The 25,711-nt window shown below is 37.2% G+C and overlaps 1 protein-coding gene across 3 annotated transcripts in view; it reads left to right on the top strand.

Moving 5' to 3' along the window:
- The window catches only part of FHIT (fragile histidine triad diadenosine triphosphatase), a 1,742,917-nt gene that overhangs the window by 1,373,372 nt on the left and 343,834 nt on the right, over positions 1–25,711 (top strand). For all 3 annotated transcript variants that reach the window (XM_056805423.1, XM_001370436.4, XM_056805425.1), the window contains 2 exons: positions 21,740–21,885; positions 24,528–24,557. In XM_056805423.1, the coding sequence (XP_056661401.1) occupies positions 21,740–21,885; positions 24,528–24,557 (176 nt within the window). The remainder of the gene's footprint in view (positions 1–21,739; positions 21,886–24,527; positions 24,558–25,711) is intronic.

Genomic DNA, 25,711 nt, shown 5'->3' with positions numbered 1-25,711 from the left:
ACAACAGACCAATCAACTTCCCTTCCTTCCTTCCTTCCTTCCTTCCTTCCTTCCTTCCTTCCTTCCTTCCTTCCTTCCTTCCTTCCTTCCTTCCTTCCTTCCTTCCTTCCTTCCTTCCTTCCTTCCTTCCTTCCTTCCTTCCTTCCTTCCTTCCTTCCTTCCTTCCTTCCTTCCTCCCTCCCTCCCTCCCTCCCTCCCTCTCTCCCTCTCTCCCTCCCTCCCTTCCTTCCTTCCTTCCTTCCTTCCTTCCTTCCTTCCTTCCTTCCTTCCTTCCTTCCTTCCTTCCTTCCTTCCTTCCTTCCTTCCTTCCATCCTTCCATCCTTCCTTCCCTTCCTTTCCTTTCCTTTCTTTTGTTCACCTTCTAACTTGGAATAAATACTAAACAGTAGTTCCAAGGCAGAAGAATAGGAAGGGTTAGGCAATCAGGATTAAGTGACTTGCTCAGGTCACACAGCTAGAACATGTCTGAGGAAATGTTATTTCATATTGCCTCATGGATTACATGTAGTTCTTTATGATCCATGATATATTTTCCCTGCTTACCCTGTGGCATACCATGCTGACTGATCTTTGAAAGAGGCTTGTATATTCTTCCTTCACTATTACCTCTCTCATTAGGATACTGTGACAATAAGATATGGCTTGTGTGGTGTTTAGAGAGCGACTTTCTGTATAGTTAAGAGGGTAATAACATTAAAATTATGACCAAACTTCGAGAATCTACAAGGAGAATTTAACTTAAGTTGTAACAGTTGGGCCTGGTATGAATACCTGGTAAAGATAAGTCATTGAAGAAGTTCTTGAATATCCTGATTTTTAACCCATGATCTAAGACCATTTAATGCAGGTTTCTAGATTTTTAAAAAAAGAATGAATATAATAAATGTCAGTGTTAGATAGAATAAGGTCATATTTTATTACTTTGATCAGAAATGCAATCTTCTAGGCTTCAATTTTATGACGATTATAATGGTCATGCTTGATAAGGTCACCAATATGTCTTTCTAAATAATGTAATATATGAAGACATACTTGATATCACATTTTTTTCTATAATCTGGATTTATATTCCAAAATCTGTTGATAGATATCACATGAATGATAATCCAGGGATGCAACTTCTCTCTAATTTATGGGAAATTTGGACATGAATAAGTGAAATGGATGGAGCATAGTATTTTGTAGGGATAATCATCCTGAAAGATCACTTTTCCATATTACAGTTTTTTTTTGAAGTCTCATTCTTCTGCCCACAGCCAAAGGCCAAGTATGATTTCAGATCATTAAATATCTCTCTGCTTTGGTGCAGCCAGGTCCAAATTCTCTGTATGGAGAATGAATGGGTCAAAGGTTCATAAGATCATAGCAAGGGAGATGGTCTATTCCAGTGCCTTCATTTTATAGAAAAGGAAATTGAGGCTTAGAGAGATTCAGGACCTGTTCAGGGTCGGTCACACAAGTAGGAAATGGCAGAATAAGGATTTGAATCCAGGTCCTCTGACCCCAAGACCAATGTATGTCATTGAATTGCCCTTTGTATTTTTGTTTTTAATTTTAGGCTCCTTGGAGTAATGAAACAAGGTGTTAGCAATGGTGAACCAGTGTAGTATTGTGGAAAGAAGAGAGGGCTTGGAGTCCGATGGCCTGGATTTAAATCCTGGTGCTCCTGCACATATCCTATGTGATCTAAGTTAATAACTAGCTAGCTAATACTTTGTTGTTATTGCTTAGTCATTTCAGTCTTGCCTGACTGTTTGTGACTGCATTTTGGGTTTTCTTTGGCAAAGATACTTGAGTGGTTGTCCAAGGTTGTCCTTCTCAGGCACATTGTGCAAATGAGGAAATTGAGGCAAACAGGGTCAAGTGACTCTCCCAGGGACATGCATCATGTCTGAGGCTGGATTTTAATTCTGGTCTTCTTGACTCTATATAGGTTGGCTCTATCGATTGCACCATCTAGCTACTTAGGTAAAACATTTTTATAATATTTACTATGTACCAGGCACTGTTCTAAGTGCTTTACAATCACTATTACATTTGGTTTTCACAAGAACTCTCTGAGGTAGGCACTGTTATTATCTCTATCTTACAGATTAGGAAACTGAGGCAAATAGATTCATTGGTTTGCCCAAAGTCACATTACTAACAAATGTCAGAGTCCAAGTTTGAACTCAGGTCTTCTTGATTCCAGGTCTGGTGCTCTATCTGCTGCACCATATCTTAGATTGGTTATTTCCCCTCTTTGGGGATCAAATTATCATAGGATCAAAAGGTCTTCAGACTCCAAATATAGTTCCAGCCCCACTGTCCCACGCTCTCAAAAGAGGGGATTAGACTACCTGAAGCCCTTTTCTACTAAAAATGTATACTAGATATATTATTATTTATGATTTCACCCTATCCATGATCTCATCATTGTGAGTATTCCCTAAACCCCCCTAAAACAAGAAAAAAAATGGTCCATTTCTCTTCATTCTGTGTACTTTTTATCACATTCTCCCACTGATTCTCCATAGAACAGTCACCCAATTGGCTTGGGAGCAACCCATGAAACTTTGCCCTTATGAAGAGAAAATGGTAGATGATTCATCATTCAGACACTGAAAGACCCTGTTGTTGGAAGAATCTCCTCCCAGATCCACCAACTTTACAAAATACAGATTTTGGCACAGAGCTGCATTGTTGTTCTTTTCCCATATGGAGTAACCAAGTGGTACCATGTGTGTAGTGCTGGTGTTCTTTGCGAAATGAGCCCCTTCCTTCACATTGTTATGTGCGAGGAACCAAAGCGAGCATGTGGTTGTGAAGCCTTTATGTTTCACAGATAGGCTTAATAATCTCTTCTGGGGTCAAAAGGTTTGGTTTCATGCCGTTTTCTATGGAATTAGAAAACAAAAAGGCAATTCCATCTTTGTTCCACAATCTGGTGGGATATTGAAAGAAAATCCAAGGGATGGTTATTATTCTTCAGAGGATTTATTGAAATGAAACAATGTTTTTTTTGGTGGTAGTTTAATGTCTTTGGTTTTCTTCAGTCCTCCATCTGGAGATGTAGGCAGAAGTATTCATACCAATTCTGGCACAGGACGTGTTTAGGTGGATTTTTTAATCAACAGGGGTGTTCCATACCCTCTGGATTATATAGATGCTGTCTCTGAAAAAGCAAGAGCAGTCACCCATTTGTAATTGTTTGGATGTAGTTTTAGGATCATAAAATCAGAGATTTAGTGCTTGAAAGGACCTGAGAGGTAACCAAGCTTACCTTAAGGTTGAGCCAAAAATAGATTTAGGAGCCCTGAGTTCAAATGCAGCCTCAGATGAAGGAAGGAAGGAAGGAAGAAGGAAGGAAGGAAGGAAGGAAGGAAGGAAGGAAGGAAGGAAGGAAGGAAGGAAGGAAGGAAGGAAGGAAGGAAGGAAGGAAGGAAGGAAGGAAGGAAGGAAGGAAAAATAAGTATTTTATTCATTGTTGGCAGTGCTGGGAATTGAAAAACAAGAAAGTCCTGTTCTCAGTAACTTCACTTTCTAGCAGATCATAGACCTAGAACTTGAAGGGACTTTGGAAGCCATAATTCAACCTGATCATTTTACAGATGAGGAAACTGAGGCCAATAGAGTTCAAATGACTTGCCCAACATATTAATGATAGAAATAAAATTTGAGCCCCAGTCCCCTCACTCCAACTATAGTACTCTTTCTATAACAAAGATTTCTAGAAGGAATCTTAGAGAAGAGGAAAATGCTCTGCCAGTTTGAAGCAGAGAAAAAAACCTTCCCCTCACTTTTCTATCTTATGGTAAGGAGGCTCTGAGGAACCCAGTCTCTCTACCTTCTGAGTCTCCAACACAGAGATACTCAGATGCTCTTAGGCATTTGTATCACAGAGGAAAGATTTGATCATCCTAATGACAATGTTGCCTTAAGTTTTTAAAAAAAGAAATCTCAATGTAGCATTTACTGATAGAGTAGAAATAGTGTCGACTCTGGAGTCAGAGATCTGGATTCAAATCCCTGGTCTTCCACTTACTACCAATTTGGTCTTGGACAAGTCACTTAATGTCTTTTGGCCTCAGTTTCCAACCCCACAAAATTTCAGGGTTGCGCTAGAGAGTCCCTGAAGTTCTATCTGTTTCTAAATCTATATTTTCATGGTCTTACGGCTATGGAAAATGAAAGCACTAGGACAGATATTAGCCATCTGAACAACAACAACTCAGGATCTTATGAGAATGATGAAGTCATTAAAAATAGCATAAAAATTCAAGAATTTGGCTCTGAGGTCCTGCCTACCAAACACAAAGTAGGCTGAGAATTTGTAATTGTTTACTGTCTAGAAAATCTATTCAGGGAGTTCAAAAGGGGAAAAAAAATAAACAAGGAAACATTCATATGTTGAAATTAATTTTTCCCCAGAGAAATGGATGCATTTTCTACTAAAGACAAAGCCTTTGTACAGTGAATAGCATTGTTGCCCCTTGTATTTTTTTAGTCCTGAAATTTCTAGACTGATTATCCTAGAACAGTCTGCTTCCTGGGATCATTGCTCATGCCCTGTTGATTCTGGGCAGGATGGACTTGGCTTTAAATGCACCTGGAGATGAACTTGTAATAATCTGTAGCAATTTTGAAAAGCTTCACCATGGAACTAGGAGTTCAATAGCCCAAGGGCACTGTAGAATAGTAGCTCATTCTCCCATTTTCTCTACATTTTATAGGCAGTCAAAGAAAAATGGTACCAGTTCTGGAGGAAAAAATCTACTAAAACTTGGTACTACCAGCTGTCTGTGATTCTCAGGATCATTAGTTGAGAAAGCTAAATTTAGAAGGAACCACAGAGGCTATGGGTCCACCCAACCCCTTATTTTATAGATGGGGAAACTGAGGCTTGGGAAGAATAAATCACTTACTGAAGGTCATCCATGGAGTAAGTAAGCATCAAAGTCCTTTCTCTAGTCTCTCCTTTTCTATACTTTTTTTTTTGTTTCCCTAACCTGCCCCCAACCCACCACTGGAGAAAAAAAGAGCAGAGACTGCATACAGATATTCTGTATTACAGGTTCATTTTCACATCTTTCCATTCTCCTTAAGGGAAAAATGTGCAAAAACTACTTATACTAAGAAAGTTAATTTTTGAATTAATTTTACTGCTTAATGATTCAGTGGATTGCAAGGGAGCAACATAGTGGGTGACATGAAATCATCAATGAGATGGCATTGGGGAATCATCACACACCCATTGCACTGCCCAACTCCATCCTGAGCAAACCCTAGTCCAAGTTCTGTGTAGAATTTACATTGACAATAACAACGAGTGATTGAGGGAAGGGTCCAGACCTCCATTTTTACCCATGAAGGGAAATCCTTCCAATGATGGAGGTCGACGGTCGCTGAGAGTCTTGTAAATGTGTGTGTGTATCATTGAGAGTTTATGACTTGTCTAAAGTCACTCATCCAACATATATTAGAGATAGAACTTGAACTCAGATCTTCCTGAATCTAAGGCTGGCTTGCTATCAACTCTGGCCCATCCTCTGGCCAGCTTATTGGGATAATTTCCAAATATTCCCCCTTCTTATTTGCACATCTAGTAGTTTTCTCTCTAGTCTACAGCAGACAGTAGCAAAAAGAAATTCCATCTAGTGCAGCCACTGATAGTTTATTTTGTGAGTAAAAAAGTTAAGCAAATTTAAAGAACTAAACCTTCCCAGTTTGTAGTCCTTGGAGGTTTAGGAAAAAATGCTGAACCTTATTTACATACAAATCACATTCTTCCTGGGAAAGTGTGATTTTTGACACTAGAAAATGTTGCTTATCTCTGAAATTTTTGTGAATTGTGCCTTTGCTTTTTTGGGGGGTGGGGAGGGGAGGGAGGGTGCTATCTGATTAGCTTGTTTTATTGTAGAAGGGATCAAAGAATCATCAAATTTGCTTCCACTTTCTATTTTAGAAAGATACTGAACTCATTTGCCACTGAGAGTTCTCTCTCCCCATTTGGAACTCTTTTTTTTTTTTGCATTTTTATTGTTGAGAATGATTTGACCTATTCTTTAATTCCAAATCCCATAATCATCTTATGGATCCCGCTGTTTTTTGTAGTTAGAGACATGTCTTAAATTTATCATGGCAAAATCAGATTAAAAAAGTTTAAAAAAGGCTTTCTTTCTGTCTTTCCTACTGAGAGTTTATTCTTTTGAGTTGTAGTGCATGATTCAGGCAAAACCAGTCAATTATTCTTTAGGAGTGGCATCTTTAAAAAATGGAGCAGAGCCCTGACTCTTTTGTTTATCACGACTTCAAGTCAAGTCAATAGTAATTGATTAAGCTCTTTATTCTGTTATTCATATATGCTTACTGTATAAAATCACATAATTAAAATTATTCATATTTCCAAAGGTGTTCTTAAGTGTTTAAACCATGTCACACTGCAGACTTGAGGTGTGAAAGATCCTCAGAATGTCTCAGATTCCTCTTTTATTAAATATAATTTTAGCGAATTGAATTCTTTGATCCAGATTTCTGATTTTCTGGTACAGGGCACTTCCTGTACTCCCTTGACCAGTTCAGAACAGCATTGATAGAGTGACTTGCCCAGGATCACAAAGCCAATGAGCATCAGAAGCTAAACTTGAATTCATATCTTCCTGCTTTAGAGACAGGGCTCTCTTTATCCTTTCTGCCCCAGTATCAAGTTTATGTACCTTCTATTTGGGGGTTCATAACAAATCATTGATGTTAGTTTGTGAGCTCATTTGGGATATTGTGGAAATAGTCTTGTGTCATAGGAAGAACACTAAATCTAATCACAGAATCTGTCATTTGATGTGACTGTGGGTAAATCATCTCAAGTGTCCCAAGCCTCAGTTTCCTCCTTGTTAGAAGGTGGCTAGAAAATGCCTGTACCTTCCACTTCACATGGTTGTTGTGTAGCTGGAAGGATGAGATTCGCATAGAAGTCTTTATACCATGGGAAATAAATATGAGATAATGTTCTGCATCACTTAGCCTTGCACTGGGAGCTCACATGAGCCCAGAAAATACTGTTTTGTTGTCCACACAAAGGGCTTTTTCTCCACTGTCCTATACTACAAAAATTTCTCAAGCCCTTCTTTTGTTTCTACTTTTGCATTTTGGGCATTTTTTGTCAATGATAAGAACTAACCTTTATATAGTTCTTATTATGTGCCAAGCACTGTGCTACACTATTTAAAATGATTATCTCATATAATTATCACAACAATGCTATCATTATCCCCAAATTACAGATGAGGAAACTGAGATAAAACAGTGGTTAAATGACTTGGGGAGGGTCACACAGCTAAGTGGACTTTTTTTTTTAATTGAAAAAATTTTAATTTAAAGAAGTAACATCATAAAAGCAAATGAGTAGCTACATAATCTACTCAAAGCTATAATAATAGTAGCTACCAGTTATATAGTTATATGTGCCAGACACTGTGCTAAGTAATTTTACAAATATCATCTGAATTGTTCCTCACAGTAATCCTGTGAAGATGATATTTTTATATGCATTTTTACATTTCATGAAACTGAGGCAGATAGAGGTTAGGTGATCCTTCCTTCCATCCTTCCTTCCTTCCTTCCTTCCTTCCTTCCTTCCTTCCTTCCTTCCTTCCTTCCTTTCTTTCTTTCTTTCTTTCTTTCTTTCTTTCTTTCTTTCTTTCTTTCTTTCTTTCTTTCTTTCTTTCTTTCTTTCTTTCTTTCTTTCTTTCTTTCTTTCTTTCTTTCTTTCTTTCTTTCTTTCTTTCTTTCTTTCTTTCTTTCTTTCTTTCTCTCTCTCTCTCTCTCTCTCTCTCTCTCTCTCTCTCTCTCTCTCTCTCTCTCTCTCATACTCTCATACTCTCACTTTACATAGTTCAATGGGAGAAGGTTGGATGGAGAAAATAAATATTGAACATAATAAAATTCAATTAAAAATAAAATGCTGCCAGCCCTTCAATTGAATGTTTTTCAGCTTCATTTTCTTATCCCTAATATGAAGGTATAAGCTTAGATGAGATGATCAAGTAAATTAAAATCATTGATTGTTTTCTGTATTTTAAATGCAATGTCTGAGAAAGTTAACCAACTTTTGGGTGTGCTTTCATCATCTCTCACCCTATATTAATTTGTAATTTGGGGCTATGATTCAGTTTGATCATTCCATGGAAACAGAGATACAATATCCATCCTTTACTTTCTGAAGTATTAGAAAATGATTATCCATAGTAGAGTATTGTTTAATGACTTTTAAAGAATTCGTGATAGTTTATATTTTTCTCTTAGACAAATCCCCCATCTTTGGGACTGTTTTCTGATTGATGTCATCTGAAAAATTCTTCTCTACATTATTGAAAGAATTCTTATAGTCTTCAATGTACACATGCTACTAAAATAATCTTTGGATATTTTTTCCAGTCCCTGAATTTGTTGTGTTTCACTCTTATATCAAGACCCTTCAAATTCTTTGTGATTTCAAGTAGTATCACCCAACCAGAGGGCCTGGAAAGTTATTGCTGTGGATCCAAAAATCCCTTTGTTGATCAAGCATTGGGTTTTTTTTTTATCTTTTTGAAGCAACATTAGTATTAATAATAATGATGATGATAAGTACAATAATAGCTAGTATTTTTATAGAGCTTTAAAGTTGGCAAAGCACTTTATTAATTTTATCTCATTTGGCCCTCACAACAATTCTGAGAGGTAGGTGCTATTATGATCCCCATTTTAAAGATTATGAAACTGAGTCAGGTAGAGGTTAAGGGATTTGCCTAGCATCACATATCTAATATCTGAGGACAAATTTAAACCTGGGTCTTTTTTACATGGGCTCCAGTATTCTATACTAGCATTTTCAGTTGAATGGAAGTACTATTAAAATTAATAGAGGTCAACTATTAAATTCAATAAATATTAATAATATTTATTATTTAATGATTAATTAATATTTAATAAATATTAATAATATTTGTTAATAATAAATATTAATAAAATTAATAGAGGTCAACTATTAATACTATTAAAATTAATAGATGTCAACTGGCTCAGTGGATAATGAGCCAGGCCTAGCAATGGAGAAGTCCTGAGTTCAAATCTGATTCAAATATTTCCTAGCTGTGTGACCCTGGGCAAGTCACTTGACTCTTATGCTTAGCCCTTACTATTCCATTGCCTTAGAACCAATGCACAGTATTTAATCTAAAACAGAAGGTAAAGTTTGTTTTGGGACAAATCACCAAATCTTCCTTTGCCTTCCTTTGCTTATTGTAAAAATAAAGGGTTGGATTAGATGACACTTGAGATTCCTTCCAGCTCTAATCTGATTTTACTGTCTTGGAAAAGACTCTATACATTCATTATGAGCATTAGTGCATTCATGGTAGCTTTTTGTCATTATGTGTTTTCTCAATCGATGGATGATGTTGCCAATGGTTCAGCTGTGTCTGACTCTTCATGACCCCATTTGGAGTTTTCTTGACAAGGATCCTGGAGTGGTTTGCTTTTTCCTTCTCCAGATCATGTTACATATGAGGAAATTGAGGCAAATGGAGTGAAGTGACTTGTCTCCAAGACCGGCTCTCCATCCATGGAGAAGCCTAGTGGCTCCATTCTTACAACCTTCTAGTGAAGCATGTCACACTTCTTGGGTGGCCCATCCTATTTTGGATTATCACAGATTGTAAAATGTAATTAAACTCAATATGCATTTATTAACTCCTTAATATGTTCAAAGCATTGACAAGTTCTGGATAAAAACAAATTGAAACAGAACCGAAAACAACTAGCTTCTACTTCAAAGGGCTTCTATTTATTTATAGATAAATCAATTCAAGGACATAGGATCATTGATTTAGAGTTAGGAAAGAATATTAGAGATGATTACATCCAATCCACTTATTTCACAGAAGAAGAAACTGAGGTAGACACATGATAAGGGACTTTAGTCGTAGAGTCCCACAGTGACTGTCTCAGGTGGAATTAGAATTCAGCTCTTCCTAAATCCAAGCCCAGAACCCTATTCACTACATCCAAGTAAATTGAAGTGAGAAAAGATACCACCAGTCACTGGAGTTATTAAATAACATGCCTTTCGTTACCTAATCTAGTAGTACAATACTAAAACATATGAACTGCAGTGATTCAAGGATATGATACATGATCCTTAAGATCTTTTTTTTTGGCACAGAAAAAAGTATTCCTATCAAAGGTATTTGATCCAATTCCATTTTTTTTTCCTGGTAATTGTGTGCTCCATGTAAACTCTTATCTATTAGCATCTTTGGTGAACTGGAATAGTCCTTCCACTTAATATATAATATAAGACAAGTTTGAATCAAAACCTAAATCTTTTAGATGAGTTAATTCCAAATATCTGTATGATTGAAGACTCTCCTGAGACTGATTTGTTATTTTTATTTAATTTATTTTAATTTTTGTGATTGACACTCAATAAAGTATTCTATCTGAGCCTTTGGGGCCATTTAAATATTGATTCATTTTTTTTTTCTTTCTGGGGCTGAAGTTCTAGAGTGAGTGGGTGGGACACAATTGAGCAGGACCATTTTCTTCTGGTAAGTACTTTGAATAGGCTGTGAAACAGGTATTCGAGGCAATAAGTATAAGGGAGGCTGGGCTATAAGTCTTTTCATACCGTAGCTCTTTGAAAGACATTTCCTTGCCCATGCCTATCCAGAGGGATCTCACGTTTGAGCATCCTATCTTTACTAACCCATTCTGAATTAGTTGTCAGTCAGACTGTACAGGGAAGTATACCTGCCTCATTTCCATTCTAAGATTCAATTAGTCTCTGTGTGACCTAGGACAGAGTACATCATTGCCCCAGTGCATTTTCCTATACAAAATGAGAGCCATCATAACTATTTGTGAAATACTTGAGCTCGTCAGTAGAAAGGGGATCTAGCGATGTGCAAAGTGCTGTTATTATCTTAATCACACAGCTCTGGAATTTATCATATTCTGAAAATCAAATTTGCTTAAAATTACATTCATATCATTCAGACATGATTTGATGAATATCCCATAAAGCCATTTCCTGATTCATTGAAATGGATATGTTAATATCTAATGAAGAAAGGTGTGGTCCAAACTGGCAAGATGCTGCTTCAGTATTACATTTCCTAACATTTGTCCTGTATTATTCTTGCACTCCTAGTCTGAAAATTCATTTCAGCAGCACCATTTGGAATAACAGATGACTTTTATGAGATGTCATCTACTTTGATTCAAAGCCCTAAAACTACTGTATTTAAATCAAGTAAATTGAATTTTCTTTACAAAAAAGAAACCCCCTTCATTGTCCATTTTGGGACAATGTATCTTTGAAGTGGCATCAAGAATTATTTTAAAAAGCACCAAGGAGTTAACACACCAGTTTTACAAATAATAGATTGCATCGAAACTATAAAAGTCAGAAATGTAAGTTTAAAGTGTTCTTTATTTTTTTTATCATGCCAGTGTACAGAGATCTGTAGAAGAGATTGGCATTGATTTGCTTTTGATTTAATTCTGCATTTTACTGTTTAATGCAACCTTGCTCCATATTCATATACACATATGCCAATTCAATCCACCTCATCAGCTTCATTGATAGTTGAATGATTTGATTTATCTTTCTAACTTTTCCCCTCTAGTCCCAAGAACAGAGCAGAATATACAAAGATAGACTGAACAGACTTGAGAACAATGCTCAGTTATTTTAAAATTTTTCATCTGAATTAATTACATTCAATTTCTCTTTCACAATTTTATATTTAGATAATTAATCTATTTTCCAATGGGAATTCTCTGAGTGTTTTTCCTCCTTTAATATCAATGATTATAATCAATAAGCAAAATCTGAAATGACCAACACTTTTTTGAGCTGACCACTTGTTCATTTGTACCCACCCAAATGTCCACTAAAGTACCAGTTGCTAATTTATTTTGGTTTCTAAAACATGTTTTGATTGATGTCTTTTCTATTTCACTTTTTAAATCACATAATTCCCCAACTATCCCTCCTTTCTCACCTTCCCCAGTCATTCCATATAAAACTTTTTTAAAGATAAAAAATAGATAAAGAAGTAAAAAGTCAGCAACATTCATCAATAGATCAAAAAAGCCTGAAAATTTTTGTAATATCTAACATCTATAGGATTCTCACCTCTTCAAACTGGCCGTAAAAGAGCAGCTTCCCATATTACTTTTTGGCCCATATTTGTTCTTTGTAATTTTGTAACATTCCTATTGTTGTTTCTTTGTGATTCTTCCCAGGTATTTTTTACATTCATTGACTCAGATTATTTTACTCTGATCATTTAATGTAGATCTCCCCTGCTTCTTTTTATTCATTATTTTTTCTAGCATAGTATGATTCCATTATATTCATGTAGCACTGTTGTTTATTCATTCTCCACTTGATGGGCACTGACTGTCTATAATTCTTTCCTATCACAAAAGATGCTGCCATTTTATTTTCAAATATATGGTAGCTTTCATCTTATCAATAGCCTCCTTGGGTATAGCTAATTTTCCCGTCAAAAGTGACTCAATATCTGCCCAATGGTAGTGATTTTCACAAATTTTACCAGGAATTAATTCATTCTGAAGATTTAGAAAAATAGATTTTTTATCCATTAATTTCAATTCCATAAGTATTTGTTAAGCATCTCCTATTTGTAAGGCATTGTTCTGGGTTCTTGGGAGAGAGTAAAAAACTGAAACAGTTCTTATCCTCAAAGAATTTACATTCAATTAGAAGGCTTCTGAACATAAACAGATAATGCAAAGGATGTACAAAATAATGCATGGCAATTTCAAGGGGGAAGTGATCACTATCAAATAGGGAGAACAAGAAGGATCCAGGGACTCTAAAAAGTGGAACTTCTATTGTTTCTCTCAGAAAACTAGGAACTGAATGATTTGCAGGTAAAGAAAGTGTTACTTTTAGACATTGTGAACTAAGTATATGGAACATGGAAGATGGGAGCTGAAATACTGTATATGAAGAGTAGCTAGGGGAAGGTAGGTGGCTCAATGGATAGAGAGCCAGTTCTATAGATGGGAGATCCTGAGTTAAAATCTGACCTCAAACACTTCCTAGCTGTGTGACCCTGGGCAAGTCACTTCACCCCTATTGCCTAACCTTTAATGTTCTGCCTTGGAACCAATACTTAGTATTGATTCTAAGACAGAAGGTAAGGATCTAAAAAAATAGCTATAGGCTGGCAAAATTAGAATGAAGAGTTCTGGAAGAGAAGTAATAATATAAGATTGGAAAGTTATTAATATAAGAGTGGCAAGGTAAAGATAATAGATAGAGATAATTGAGCACTTAGAATTGATCATTAAGTATTTGATAAGATGATGTACCAGCTAAGCACAGAAACAAATAAGCAAGACAGTCCTTGCATACAGCTTACACTCTAAAGAGGGAAGACAGGAAATTATGAGGTATTCAGAAGTTGGGTAGTACACAAAGTGCCATGGTGAAGAGATGGCAGGAACATGGTGTGGAGACATGAAACTCAGCACCATAAGGTGAAAAAAATACTAGATCCAGGCAGAGTTCAAATTTCCAGTGGGTGGGAGATCAGGATGATGGACTGAAAGCAGAAGGCATAATGTGGAGAGTATCAGTAAGAATTATGTAGGAATGATCACATGGAGAACTTTGTCAGTCTAAGCATCTAGTATTTTAAGCCAGAGGCAGTAAAGATGAAATATTTTTAAGCATTGGAAAGATAGTCAGATCTCTGTTTTGGGAATATCAGTTCATTGATCGTGTGAAGGATGGATTGGGTAGGAGAGAGACTAGAATTAGAGTAACTAGGTACTAGGTTATTGTACTGGTCTGGATGAGAAAGAAGTGGAAGCTCTATGAACAGAGAGAAGGTGATGAATGGGGGGATAGGAATTCAAGTAATAATTTAGAGACACACTCAACGTGCCTTGGTAAGTGATTCCCTTTGCTAAAGTTGGGATATGCTGGAAAGTAAAGAGTAAAGGTTGACTCCAACCTTTCAAGTTGGAGTCTGCCTTTTAAGAGAAGTTTAGGGATAAAAAATATGGGTTCAAAGAAAATTATAAGTTCTCTTTTTGTTAGATTGAATTTGAGATTCTTTTGGCATAGCCAGGTGGAGATGTCCTGTAAGCAGTTAGTACTCTAGGACTGGAATTCAGAAGACAGACTAATTGGTATCTAGAGTGTCTCAAAGGTCTTAGCTATCTTAGAAGTGCCCTTAAAGTCTTTATATCTTAAAATGGCACCAAGACTTTTGAGATATCCAGCATAGATTTGGGTACTATTTACATAGAGATGATCATTGGATCAATGGGAGCTGGTAGACAGTCCAGGAGAAAGAAACAAGAGTGTTGGGAGATGCCACAATTCGTGAGTGGGAGGGTGTGTGTTTGTAAAGCTTATGACTGAGAAGGAATAGTTATAAAGGTATGGGGCGAATCAGGAAAGGAGAATGTAACAGGAAGTCTTTAGAACTGAAGGGCTCAACAAGATTGTTATTATTTGCAGAGAGGTCAAGTAGAATCTATACTATGGATATACCATTGGATTTCACAATTGGGAGATCAATGGTTACTTTGGAGATGGCAATTCCATCTCAGTCATTTGGGTCCAGAACTTCTGCTCAGTCCTAAGCTTATAAAACTCCTTAGTCTGTCTCAGAATTAGAAGAAGGATCCAAGAGGTGATAAACAGCCTTCAGTGTCCCCTTTGTATACACATTCCATACTCCATTGGAATTACACATCCTTATCGATGGCGGATGTCCACTTACTACCAAGCTTATTCTTAAGTGTTTGGGGTTCCATGGAATTATGGGAATTGACTGATCTCTGCTTAGGGAAGCAGAGTTTGAGTCCTAGTATTGTTGCTAACTGGCTGTACATAATCTTAGGCTAGTCATTCTGCATCTCAAGTGTCAGCTTCTTCATCTGTAAAATGAAGGGTTTTGCCTATTTTCTGAGGCCCCTTTCAGCTCTGACATTCTGTAATTACACATCTTATGGAAGACATTTGGTTTGAAGTTGGCACATAGGACCCTCCTTCCTCTGTCTTTAAGCAGCTGCCTTTTAAATCAGCTGGAAATTTCCATGCTGTAGTCAGGACAGGATTTGACCCTGTCTTTAGGATTATAGTTTCTGCAGCAACAAATATTAAGTTACAAAACCAGGCAGAAAAGCCCTCCCTGCTCTCCACAAAATGGGGAACTTCTTTTTCTTTGGTTATATTAGCCCAATTTTTAGGCATGAAAGGAGTGTGGGAAAGAAACAGAATTTGCTGTCAGAAAATCTACTTTGGAATCATTGTTATTAACTATGTGATGAAGGGCAAATCACTTATCCTGTCTGGGTCTAAGATCCATCACACAAAAAATACAATGGTTGAAGAACTGAATTAATTATCAGAGGACCTGGGTTCAAGTTCCACCTATCTGTATAACTCTGGACAAATCCTTTATGATTTCCAGACTTTAGTTTTCTCATCTGTAAAATTAGAGACTGGACACTGAGCTAGCTTTAAATCAATGGTCCCGTGAGTTCTGTTCCTATGATGTGATGTGGTTTCAAACATGTGCCTCCAGAGTTCCTGCAACAACACTCCCACATGCCATGCATACCAGATGAAAGATTAAAATGTAATTGGGGGCCATTGGATAGTTCAGTGGATAGAGCACCAAGCCTGGAATCAGGAAGATCCTGGGATTCAGTGTGACACTGGGCAAGTCACTTAACCCCAGTTGCCTAGCCCTTGCTACTTTTCTACCTTAGAATTGATACTAAGACAGAAGGTAATGGCTTAAAATGTAATTGGGAAATATTTAACAAAATAAATAAAAATTCAACATAACAGAAGTAATGTTAATATGTGGTATTTCTAAGTCAATATGAAGCCTATAAAGATCCTTATGGTTTTCTGACCCCATTTCTATTTGAGTTTGATACTACTATTTTAGGGAATTTCTAACTCTGAGATACTCAGGTCTTTCTCAAACAGATGAAAACCAAGAAAAGGGGGGTTTTGTTGTATAGTCAAATTCTTTATCTATATTCCAAAGACATAAGTCTGATGAGATTTATACATTAAATTCAGTTATATTTCACCTGGAATATTACCTTAATGAAATTTAACTTTGTAGAGAGCTAGTGAAAACTATGGAATTTATTTAAACATATATGTAAATTTTACTTTTTAATAAATACCTTTCTGAATCATATCTACAATGGAACATACAGATACCTTTTTTCTTTTGCTATGTTTTGAGATAATATGAGGTTGTCTTCAGTGCTCACCAACATGTTTACCCTTTCTGCTGTTGGATTTCATTGTGATTATATCTCTTTAAAAATACTATTCTACTGTTTTTTAAAAATCTCTAGGCATGGATCTCTTTCCACGATTTTTCAGTGATATCTATGTTACATTTACCACCTTGAATTCAGATCTTTAAAGCTCACCTTGTTTATTTCCCAAACATTGAGCTTCTTTATCTAGACATCCAAAGCCATAGGTTTTATTTTGACTCTTCTTCCATATTTCCTTCCACAAGGACATGCTACTCTCTTTGGTATCGAGTCTTTCCCTCCATAGCTTGCAATTTTAAAAATAAACTCTCTTGATCAGATTAACAAGCAGCCAAATATACTCATATTGAGCCTCTACTTGGTCTTTGGCCAGAGTCCATCAATCCTTACATTTTAAGCCATGTTTTAGAAATTCAAATCCTAGTCTCAGATGATGAAAAAACTATTCACTTCTCCTGTCTACATCTTTTCTGAGGTTTCTACTTTCATTTTGTATTAATTTCAAAAGTGCCAGCTGTGCTCCTATGCTGTCCATTTTTCTTGCCCATGATCCTCCAAATCTTTAGTAATATTTTCTATGTTCTTTCTGTTGTTAACATTTGTCTCTAAGAGGATCACAAAGAGTGTGTAGCAACAATTGAGTTTGGTAAATCTCAGAAGACCCTGGGAAGACAACATATTTCTTTTGTTATTACTAGGTTAAAATATGTCCACAGTAGTATCCCACAATAGGGAGTCACCAGCCCTCAACTATTAATGAGTTATCATGGATGGAGTGCTGGATTTTGAGGCAGAAGAATTGAGTTTAGCTCTGGACTTTCTGTCTAGGTGAAAGTCACTGCATATCTCTTGACCTTAGTTTCCCCATTTGCAAAATGGGGGTGGGTGGGTGGGAGTGGTCTTGATCAATGGGGTCAAATTCAAATAGAAACCAGAGACTACTAATCCAAATCTAGGGATCCATAAGGGGAGGTATATTGACTTAGAAAGCTTCAAATGATCATAATCTATGTTTCACTGAGTTTTTAAAAATAAATTTTGTGACATATTTCTCAATTACATTTTAACCTGGTACTGGCCAAGAGGAAAAGAGGACTCTGTTCTCTCCTATACAAGAAGAGCGAAACTAAATATTCAGGGAATATCCTCCATTTTTTGTATCATATTCTTCCCCTTTCTGACTTCCTGACATAGATTAAGATCCCCATTTGGCTCTTACAGTTCATTTCTTTATTTTGTCCTTTGAAAGAATATAAGCTCATTGAGGGCTCTGTCTGTCTGTCTGTCTCTCTCATCTAGCATTGTGGCTAGTACATAGGGCTTAAAAATGATTACTGATTAAAGTACGATAAGTTGAAGAGTAGCAAGTCATTTCTCCACCCTTTAAATGTTCTCTGCTAGAGAAAACACTATGCATTTTGTCCAGAAATAGCTGTTGCTTAGAACCAACAGGGATGGAAATAAAGTGCATTCTTTTTGGGTCTGCAAAATTTTCCTGGTGCTCCATGTTCCTTAGAGGCAAAATCCTCAATTCTCTGTTGTTCTTTTGGCTAAATCTCATGGCCAGTTTTCCACTACTGCTCACAGTAGGCTCTCCAGTGATGTTTATTAAAGTGCAATTTCCCTGCCTTTCTTTGCAATAGGACTACTAGCTCACTTAACTGTCTTTGACTTATAATTACTAGATTCCACCCAAAGGTCTAAGGAAACTACCTATCCCTAACTGTTATCCAAAGCTCCTAAGTCTAATTCTAACCTGAAATCCTTCTTAATTTCTTCCTTTCTCTCTTCCCTGTTGATAAGACTTCAGACATCTATTTGCATCTTGCTGATTTAGTGCCTATAGCCCACACTGATCCCTTGCAAGGACTGGTTTGTAATTGGTCACTTGAATTTATTCAGCTGCCTCTGATCTCCATCAAAACCCTAATGAGAACATAAGTCTCCAACAGCATTTGCTTATAAAGTCTTAGGTTAAAGGCTTAGAATATCCAGACTGTGGTTGGAAATGAGAGACAAGAGCACCTGGGAAAGAGAGGTGATGTGGATGGAGTGGACAGCTCCTTAGTTGGATACTTGAAGCCAGGGACCTAGAAGAGATCACCAAGGGAAGAGTGGGTCAAAGAACCTTGAGGGGCACATACATGAAGAATGGGAAGAAGATGAGGAATCATCAAAGTGGACTGAGAAGTAGCTGTCAAAATAAAAAGAGGAGATCCTCAAGTATACCATGGAAGGCAAACCAGCAAAGAGTGAGCACAGACCAAATAAAGGAAGAGGGAGAGTGAAATATGTTGGGGAATAGAAGCTAACCCTTTGGGGATGATCAATATGATAGAGTTCATCCACAAAATTGGCATTCTACAAATAGGTTACTGAGTGCTGAATAGCTATATGAATAGCTAATATGTGGGGGATGAGTCAGGTTTGAACTATTCAGGACATGAGAATTTCAGACTTTTACAGAAGATTTTACTTACAAGAAAGAGACCTGGGGTAGGAAGGGTGATCCTAGAGAATCAGGTCTGCTGGCTGCCAAACTAAGCCATTCCCACAGGGCATGGGGTTCCAAAATACCATGAGTCTTCACTGAAAATGGCTAAGGTAGAAGTGAGAGAAATCAACAGAATTATCACTCATTTTCAAAATATGATTCTTGCAGGGAGATCCTATCTCTATAGCTATAACTTATCATTTTCTAGCCATAGAGATAGCTATCTGTCTATATAGATGTATTTGAGCAAGACTGGTGATTTCATTATTATGATAAGCTCCCAATGAAGAAATCTTCCCACCCATACAAGTCAACTCTTATATTGCCTAAAAAAATTTCCTGAGGCAGCAAGGCGGCACCCTAGTGGGTAGATTGTTGAGCCTGGAGTCAGGAAGATTTAAATTCAAATCCAACCTCAAACCTTACTAGCTCGGTGACTGGGGCAAATCATTTAACTTCTGTATGCCTCAGTTTTCCCAACTTTAAAATGGGATAATAGTAGGAACTCCTCTCCAGGGTTGTTATAAGAATGAAAAGAGGTCATATTTGCAAATTGTTCATAGTTTGTTGTTCAGTGGTGTCAGTCATGTTTGACTCTTGTTGATTCCATTTGGAGTTTACTTGGAAAAGATACTGGAGTGGTTTACCATTTCCTTCTCCAGATTATTTTACAATGGGGACACTGAGGTAAACAGGGTTAAGTGACTTGCCCAGATAGTTTCTGAGGCCCAGAGCCATACAACCTAGTCAAAAATAGAAATTGAACCCTGGTCTCTTTCTCCTTGACTATACCACATTATCTGGACCTCTCTGTCTCTCTCTCTCTCTCTCTCTCTCTCTCTCTCTCTCTCTCTCTCTCTCTCTCTCTCTCTCTCTCTCTCTCTGTCTCTCTCTCTCTCTCTCTCCCTTTCTCTCTCTCTCTCTCTCTCTCTCTCTGTCTCTCTCTCTCTCTCTCTCTCCCTTTCTCTCTCTCTCTCTCTGTCTCTCTCTGTCTCTCTCTGTCTCTCTCTCTCTCTCTCTCTCTCTCTCTCTCTCTCTCTCTCTCTCTCATCTCTATCCACCTCTCCCTCTCCTTCCTCTTTCCATCCCATCTTCTTTCTCTCTTCTTCCTTCCTGTTCTGCTGCTTCTTCCTCCTCTATCCTTTCCTTATTTTTCAAGGCTTTATTTGGAGATACAGGCTAAGAATTTGGGTTGTGTCATTGGTTGGGGTCATCAGAGTTGCCACAATTTGGTGAAATTCAAAGCCTACCTAGAATTGGAGGATAGAAATAAGAATTGGGTAGAGCTTAAAGGACCACTCTTTTTAACAAAGAAAAGCCAACTTCCAGGGAGGGGAAGCTAGCAATCGGCTCACAGCAAATGAAGGGAAATTCTTCATTTCTAAATGGTTCATTGACCCATGATAATACAGCCGCACAGCAAAAGAAGGATAATTATCTTTTTAAGTATCAGATGCCCTGTGGGTTGAAGCTTCCCTCTTCCTCTCTTGAAAAATGAACTCAGATTAAACAAATGTCCTTTTTCCTAGTTTACCATTGACATGAATTTCCTTATTATGAGCAAAATTAATTAGTTTTTTTCCTCCTCTTTCTTTTTTTTCTTCTTTCCTTTTTCTCTGCTATGGAAATCAGACTTCGCCAAGTCTCCACTTTTCCCCTAGGGATCTCATTTCAACCAATAACATGGGTTACGAAGGTGCTTTGTATGCCAGCAAAACGGGCATATAAATTATTGGAATTTTATTATGCCCTTTGGCAGCTTGGGATCCAAGTAGTGACATGTTCTTTTAGAGCAACTAAAGCCCACACAAACAAAACAGAACGGGGAAGAAAAAACAACACATTCTCCGAAGAAACAACTCGGCACTTTTCATTCCCAGTGGGGCTTGAGAGCTAAGCAAATACCAATATGTATTGTTTTAAAACTTATTTTAATGGGATAGATCCTAGTCGAAGTAGCAGAAATGGCATTGATCACTTGTAAAAAAAATTAAATATTGATATGTAACCTGTAGGTTATCCTAATTACATCCTGACCCTTTCTCTCAAGAAGACTTCAATTTTCCTCAGACTAATAATGCAGATATATTTACTCTGATAAACTTTGAGACTGCATTAAGAAGTTCTCGTCTATGTAAGTAGACAACCCTTTCCACATACTAATGATTTCACTTCAAATGTCTTGGCTTCCTGGAAATCAGTCTGACATAACCTTTTCGTGAATTGCTTAACTCCCGGTACATTTCTCGGTTACAGATGAGGTAGACGGTACCTTTTTTGAAGGTCTGCAGAGTTTCCAACAGTTAAAAAAATAACTAGTGTCTTTTCATTACATTCTTTCCTTATTTCTCCAAAGGGTTATTGAAATTAAATTTTAATCCTGGCAAGCTAACTAGGAGGGAACTAGCTAATGCTTTAGGCTGTCTGGAGGATAGCTGGAGCAGAACTGGGGGTCAGGAGACAGAAGCTTCCATCTCTGACTCTGCCCAGGATGCTGTTGGTGCCCTAAGATGAAAAACCTAACCCTTCCCTGTCCTCCTAGCTCTAAGAGAGAGGGAAGTGGTAATCATACGTTCACCAGGCAGAATATTAACGGTGACTTGGAACTTCTTGGGCTTGATGCCACAGAAAATACTTTTTTTGTGGTTGTTGCTGTTTGGCAGTATCTGAGTCTTGGTGACCCCATTTGGGATTTTCTTACTATCCTGGAGTGGTTTGTAATTTCCTTCTCTAGGTCATTTTATAGATGAGGAACTGAGACAAACAGGGCTATGACTTGCCCAGGGTCTCACAGCAAGTATCTAAGACTGGATTTGAACTCATGAAGGTGAATTGTTCTGACTCCAACCTTGCCTTGCTGCCCCAAATTTTCTAAGAGTCATTTATATTATGAATAGTGATGTTCCTTAACTCAGATTACGACACAGATGTCCTGGTGTGTCCAGTGCGCCCTGTGGAGCGTTTCCGTGACCTGCAGCCAAATGAAGTGGCAGATTTGTTTCAGATGGTCCAAAGAGTTGGGAACGTGGTGGAGAAACATTTCCAGGGAACTTCGCTCACATTTTCCATGCAGGTGGGTATCCTCATTGCTTCAAGTATGTTTTTCCTTCTTTTTAAATCCAGCCGTCTTGTTTTCTGACTAGGACCGGGTCCTAGAGGGCAGTAGAAATAAGCTGATTGAATACTGGTCTTTGGGACCATCTTGTGCAACTTCTTTTCTGTACGGCTTTGACAAATCACTTTGTCCCTCTCCAACTGTTCAAATGAGAGAGTGAGACCAAATGGCTCCTGAGATCCCTTTCAATGCTAAATCTGCGATTATCCATTAGAAAGCCATTGATACCAGTGTTTCAAACATGGTAGGATTCCTATGATCCATCAAGTTCATCTTCATGGAAATATCACTGAAATGTCAAGTGTTTCAGCTAAGGTCTCAATTATTCTTCACTGTCAGTAGAGCAGAGAAAGGGATCAGCTGAGGATATACCTACTCAGCCCCATAGAATTCTGAAATTAAGGGAGAAAGCAACGCAAAACAACATTTGGGACGTGATTTCATGGACCATAATGATAGAGAGGAAGATAGAGATATATGGATATGGAGAGAGAGAGTGAGATAAAAAGAGAGAGGGAGGGGGAGTCAGAGACAGAGAGTAAAGAGAGAAAGAGAGAGAATGAGAGATATAAAAAGGGAGAGGGAGAGAGGAAGAGAGAGAAGGAAAGGGAGGGAGAGAGAGAGGGAGAGATAAAAAGAGAAATAAAAAGAGAGAGGGAGGGAGAGTCAGAGACAGAGAGACAGAGAGAAAGAGAAAATAAGAGAGATAAAAAGGGAGAGGGAGAGAGGAAGAGAGAGAAGGAAGGGAGGGAGGGAGGGACAGAGGGGGGGGGGAATTAAGCTATACTAGGTGCTCAGCACATAAACATAAGCAAGCAAGACCCTTTGTACCTTCAAGAAGCTTACCATTCATCAAAGCAGGAATTTTTCACCTCTTTTTTTTGTGTCCTGGCCACTTTTGGCTGTCTAGAGAAGCCTCTGAACCTCTTCTTAGAGTGATTTTTTTTAATGAATAAAGTAAAATATAAAGGATTATGAAGGAAGCAAATTATTTTGTCATATGGTTTATTTTATTAATGATTTGAATAATTTCACCGTTTATGAGGATCAAATCAGAGAATATTTGTAAAGTATTTAGCATGGTGCTTGGCACATATTAGGTGTTTAATAAATGCTTATATTTTTTTCCCCTCTTCTTAAAAAAAGAGTTAATAGATTCCAAGTTAAGAACCCCTATTTCTGGGGAAAACAGAATATAATGAGGATTTTTTAGGGGAGTGGCTCAAGATAGGGAGTTAGATAAGCCAACTATACCCTGTGGACTCTTTATTTCTGACTTAGGCTTTCAATCTTGATATTTGACTTTGATTGGCAGGTGTGATAAACCCTTCTAGGCAGTGATTTGTAAAGGGAATCGATTGCTTGGTAACTAAACATTCCATGGTTAAGTTAAACTGAATTCTTATGTATCACAAGACTATCCCTAATTCTCTCCCTGAGACCCTACAGGACCCCTGAAGCAAATGTTCCAAATACTTAATTAGCACAAAAGTGCTGATTGGACCATAAAGATGGATTTCTGTTGCTCTCATGTCTTAATGAGACTTAATGAGACTTAACTGTATTTTAATGGGTGCAAATTAAAAAAAAAACTTTTTTTAAACAAAATGTTTCAGTGGTTTTGTGTAGACCCAGCCTGTTGGTTCTATAATAGTTCTGCTGACTATATAGACAGACTAAATATACGTAAATAGGTGAAGAAAATTGCAAACGCCTCCCAGGAAATCATCCATCCATTCATTCCTTCAATAAACATTTTTAGGTCCCTCCCTCCTCCTTGCCGTGTGCTGGGCTGCATGTTAACCAGTAAAATTCACTTTCCAGGAGATGACTAAGGCTACTTCTTTGCTTTGGTTTTTGAGAGAGCTGGTTCATTCTTGAAATCAGGCTGACATCTGCTCTCAGTTATGCCCAACATCTGTAATGGGTTTTGGCCTGGCACAGTGCCCAAGGCTGGCTAACATGTTCCATGGGTTTCTGGGTGGGTCAGAGGTAAGGGAATGGGGAACCAGTGGAACACTAGGAGTAGGAGACAAAAGGGCAAAGAGATTTGGGACCCTGGTATGATTTGTTCATGCTTTTCTCAAGGTTAATGAGAGGGAAAGGATGGACAATAGTTTTTTTTTTATTTGTTGATGTTTGTTTATTTGTGGTCTAATATAGGAACTTATTTAGTCCTGTTTTAATAATTGCACTTAAGTCAGTTTCCCTATATAAAAGCTTACAATAATCAGACATTAATTAAATTGCTTCTGATTTAAAGAAACTTACAAGATGTTATGCTTCACATCCCCAAATGGTCCTCAACCTTCTTTTAAAACAATTTAAAACAGAGCCCGGAGTCAAAGCATGGAGAAGAGCAAGAAAGGATGTTTAATTTATAGCATTTTTATATAGAATTTCTCACTTAGTCTTGGGCAGAAATGGAAAAGTGTCTCTTTTCAAATGCTTGAAACTGGATGGGGCCCAAGAGAATACTATAAATTAACACACAATGAAATTGGATATAAATTATTAATGAATAACATTTCTGAATAACTATGAGACTTAGGCAGCCTTCCTTAAACTTAATCCTTTGTTTTTTTTTTTTTTGCTTACAGGATGGACCCGAATCTGGACAGACTGTGAAGGTGAGTGCTGATTATGTACACACAAACACATAACAGAGGATTATGAGACTTAATAGATCCAAAACTTGTCATTTGTATTGTGGGGACCCTCAATCCATTATTACTACAAACTTTAAACTCTTGTTTTTAAAATGGTTCAGGGCAATGTAATTCAATTAATTTTTTCCTAATTAAAGGATCCATTCTTTCCCCCTCCTCCTCACCAATTGGCAAAGGGAAGAAAAGAGTTTGTGGAACCCTTTGTAACCAATACCAATAGTCAAGCAAAGCATAGTCCAACATTGGCCAAAAAAAAAAATAGTCCATCTCCTCTCGGTCAAGAAGTAGCTGATGGACTTCATCATTAGTGCTCTGGAATTATGATTGGTCATTCCATTGATTAGATTTCTCAAGCCTTTCAAAATTGATTGTCTTTACAATATTATTGTGATTGTATAAACTGTTCTTTTGCTTCTGCTCATTTCACTTTGTGTCAGCTTATCTAAATCTTTTTATCTTTCTTTGAAACCATCCCTTGTGTCATTTCTTATAGAACCATAGTATTCCATTGTAGGTATATACTATAATTTGTTCAGATATTTCCCAAATGATGGCCAGTCCTTAGTTTTTAATTTATTGCTACTTGAAAAAGAGTTGATGAAAATATTTTAGCACATAAGTTTCTTCTCTTTCCTCATCTCTTTGGGATATAGGACTAGTAGGAGTATCACTAATAGTAATCAAAGTTTAACTTTGGGGCATATTTCCAGATTACTTTTTACAATATCTATGTCAATTCATAGCTCTAATAGCATAATATGCTTATTTTACCACAGCCCTTCTTTATTATCCTATTTTTGGGGGGGGGGTGGTCAAACCTTCCAACTTGATAGGTGTACAGTAGAAACTTAATTTCTTTAATTTGTATTTTTCTAATTATTACTCTTTGAGAACATTTTTTCATAAGGCTACAGATAGTTTATATTATTTAATTTTAGAATTTTCTATTCATATTCTATGATCATTTCTTATTTGGGAATTGGCTTTTGTAAATTCTAATCAATTAGTTATATATCTTAGAAATGAGGACTTTATCAGAGAAGATTGCTGTAAAGATTTTTTTCCTGAATTAATGGCTTCCCTTCTAACTTTTTCTACATTTATTTTGGTTGAAC

The sequence above is a fragment of the Monodelphis domestica genome, chromosome 7 (genome assembly GCF_027887165.1).
Source record: "Monodelphis domestica isolate mMonDom1 chromosome 7, mMonDom1.pri, whole genome shotgun sequence".
Taxonomy (NCBI): Eukaryota; Metazoa; Chordata; class Mammalia; order Didelphimorphia; family Didelphidae; genus Monodelphis; species Monodelphis domestica.
The sequence above is the reverse complement of the archived record's forward strand: the minus strand, read 5'-3'. Positions and strand labels throughout refer to the sequence as shown.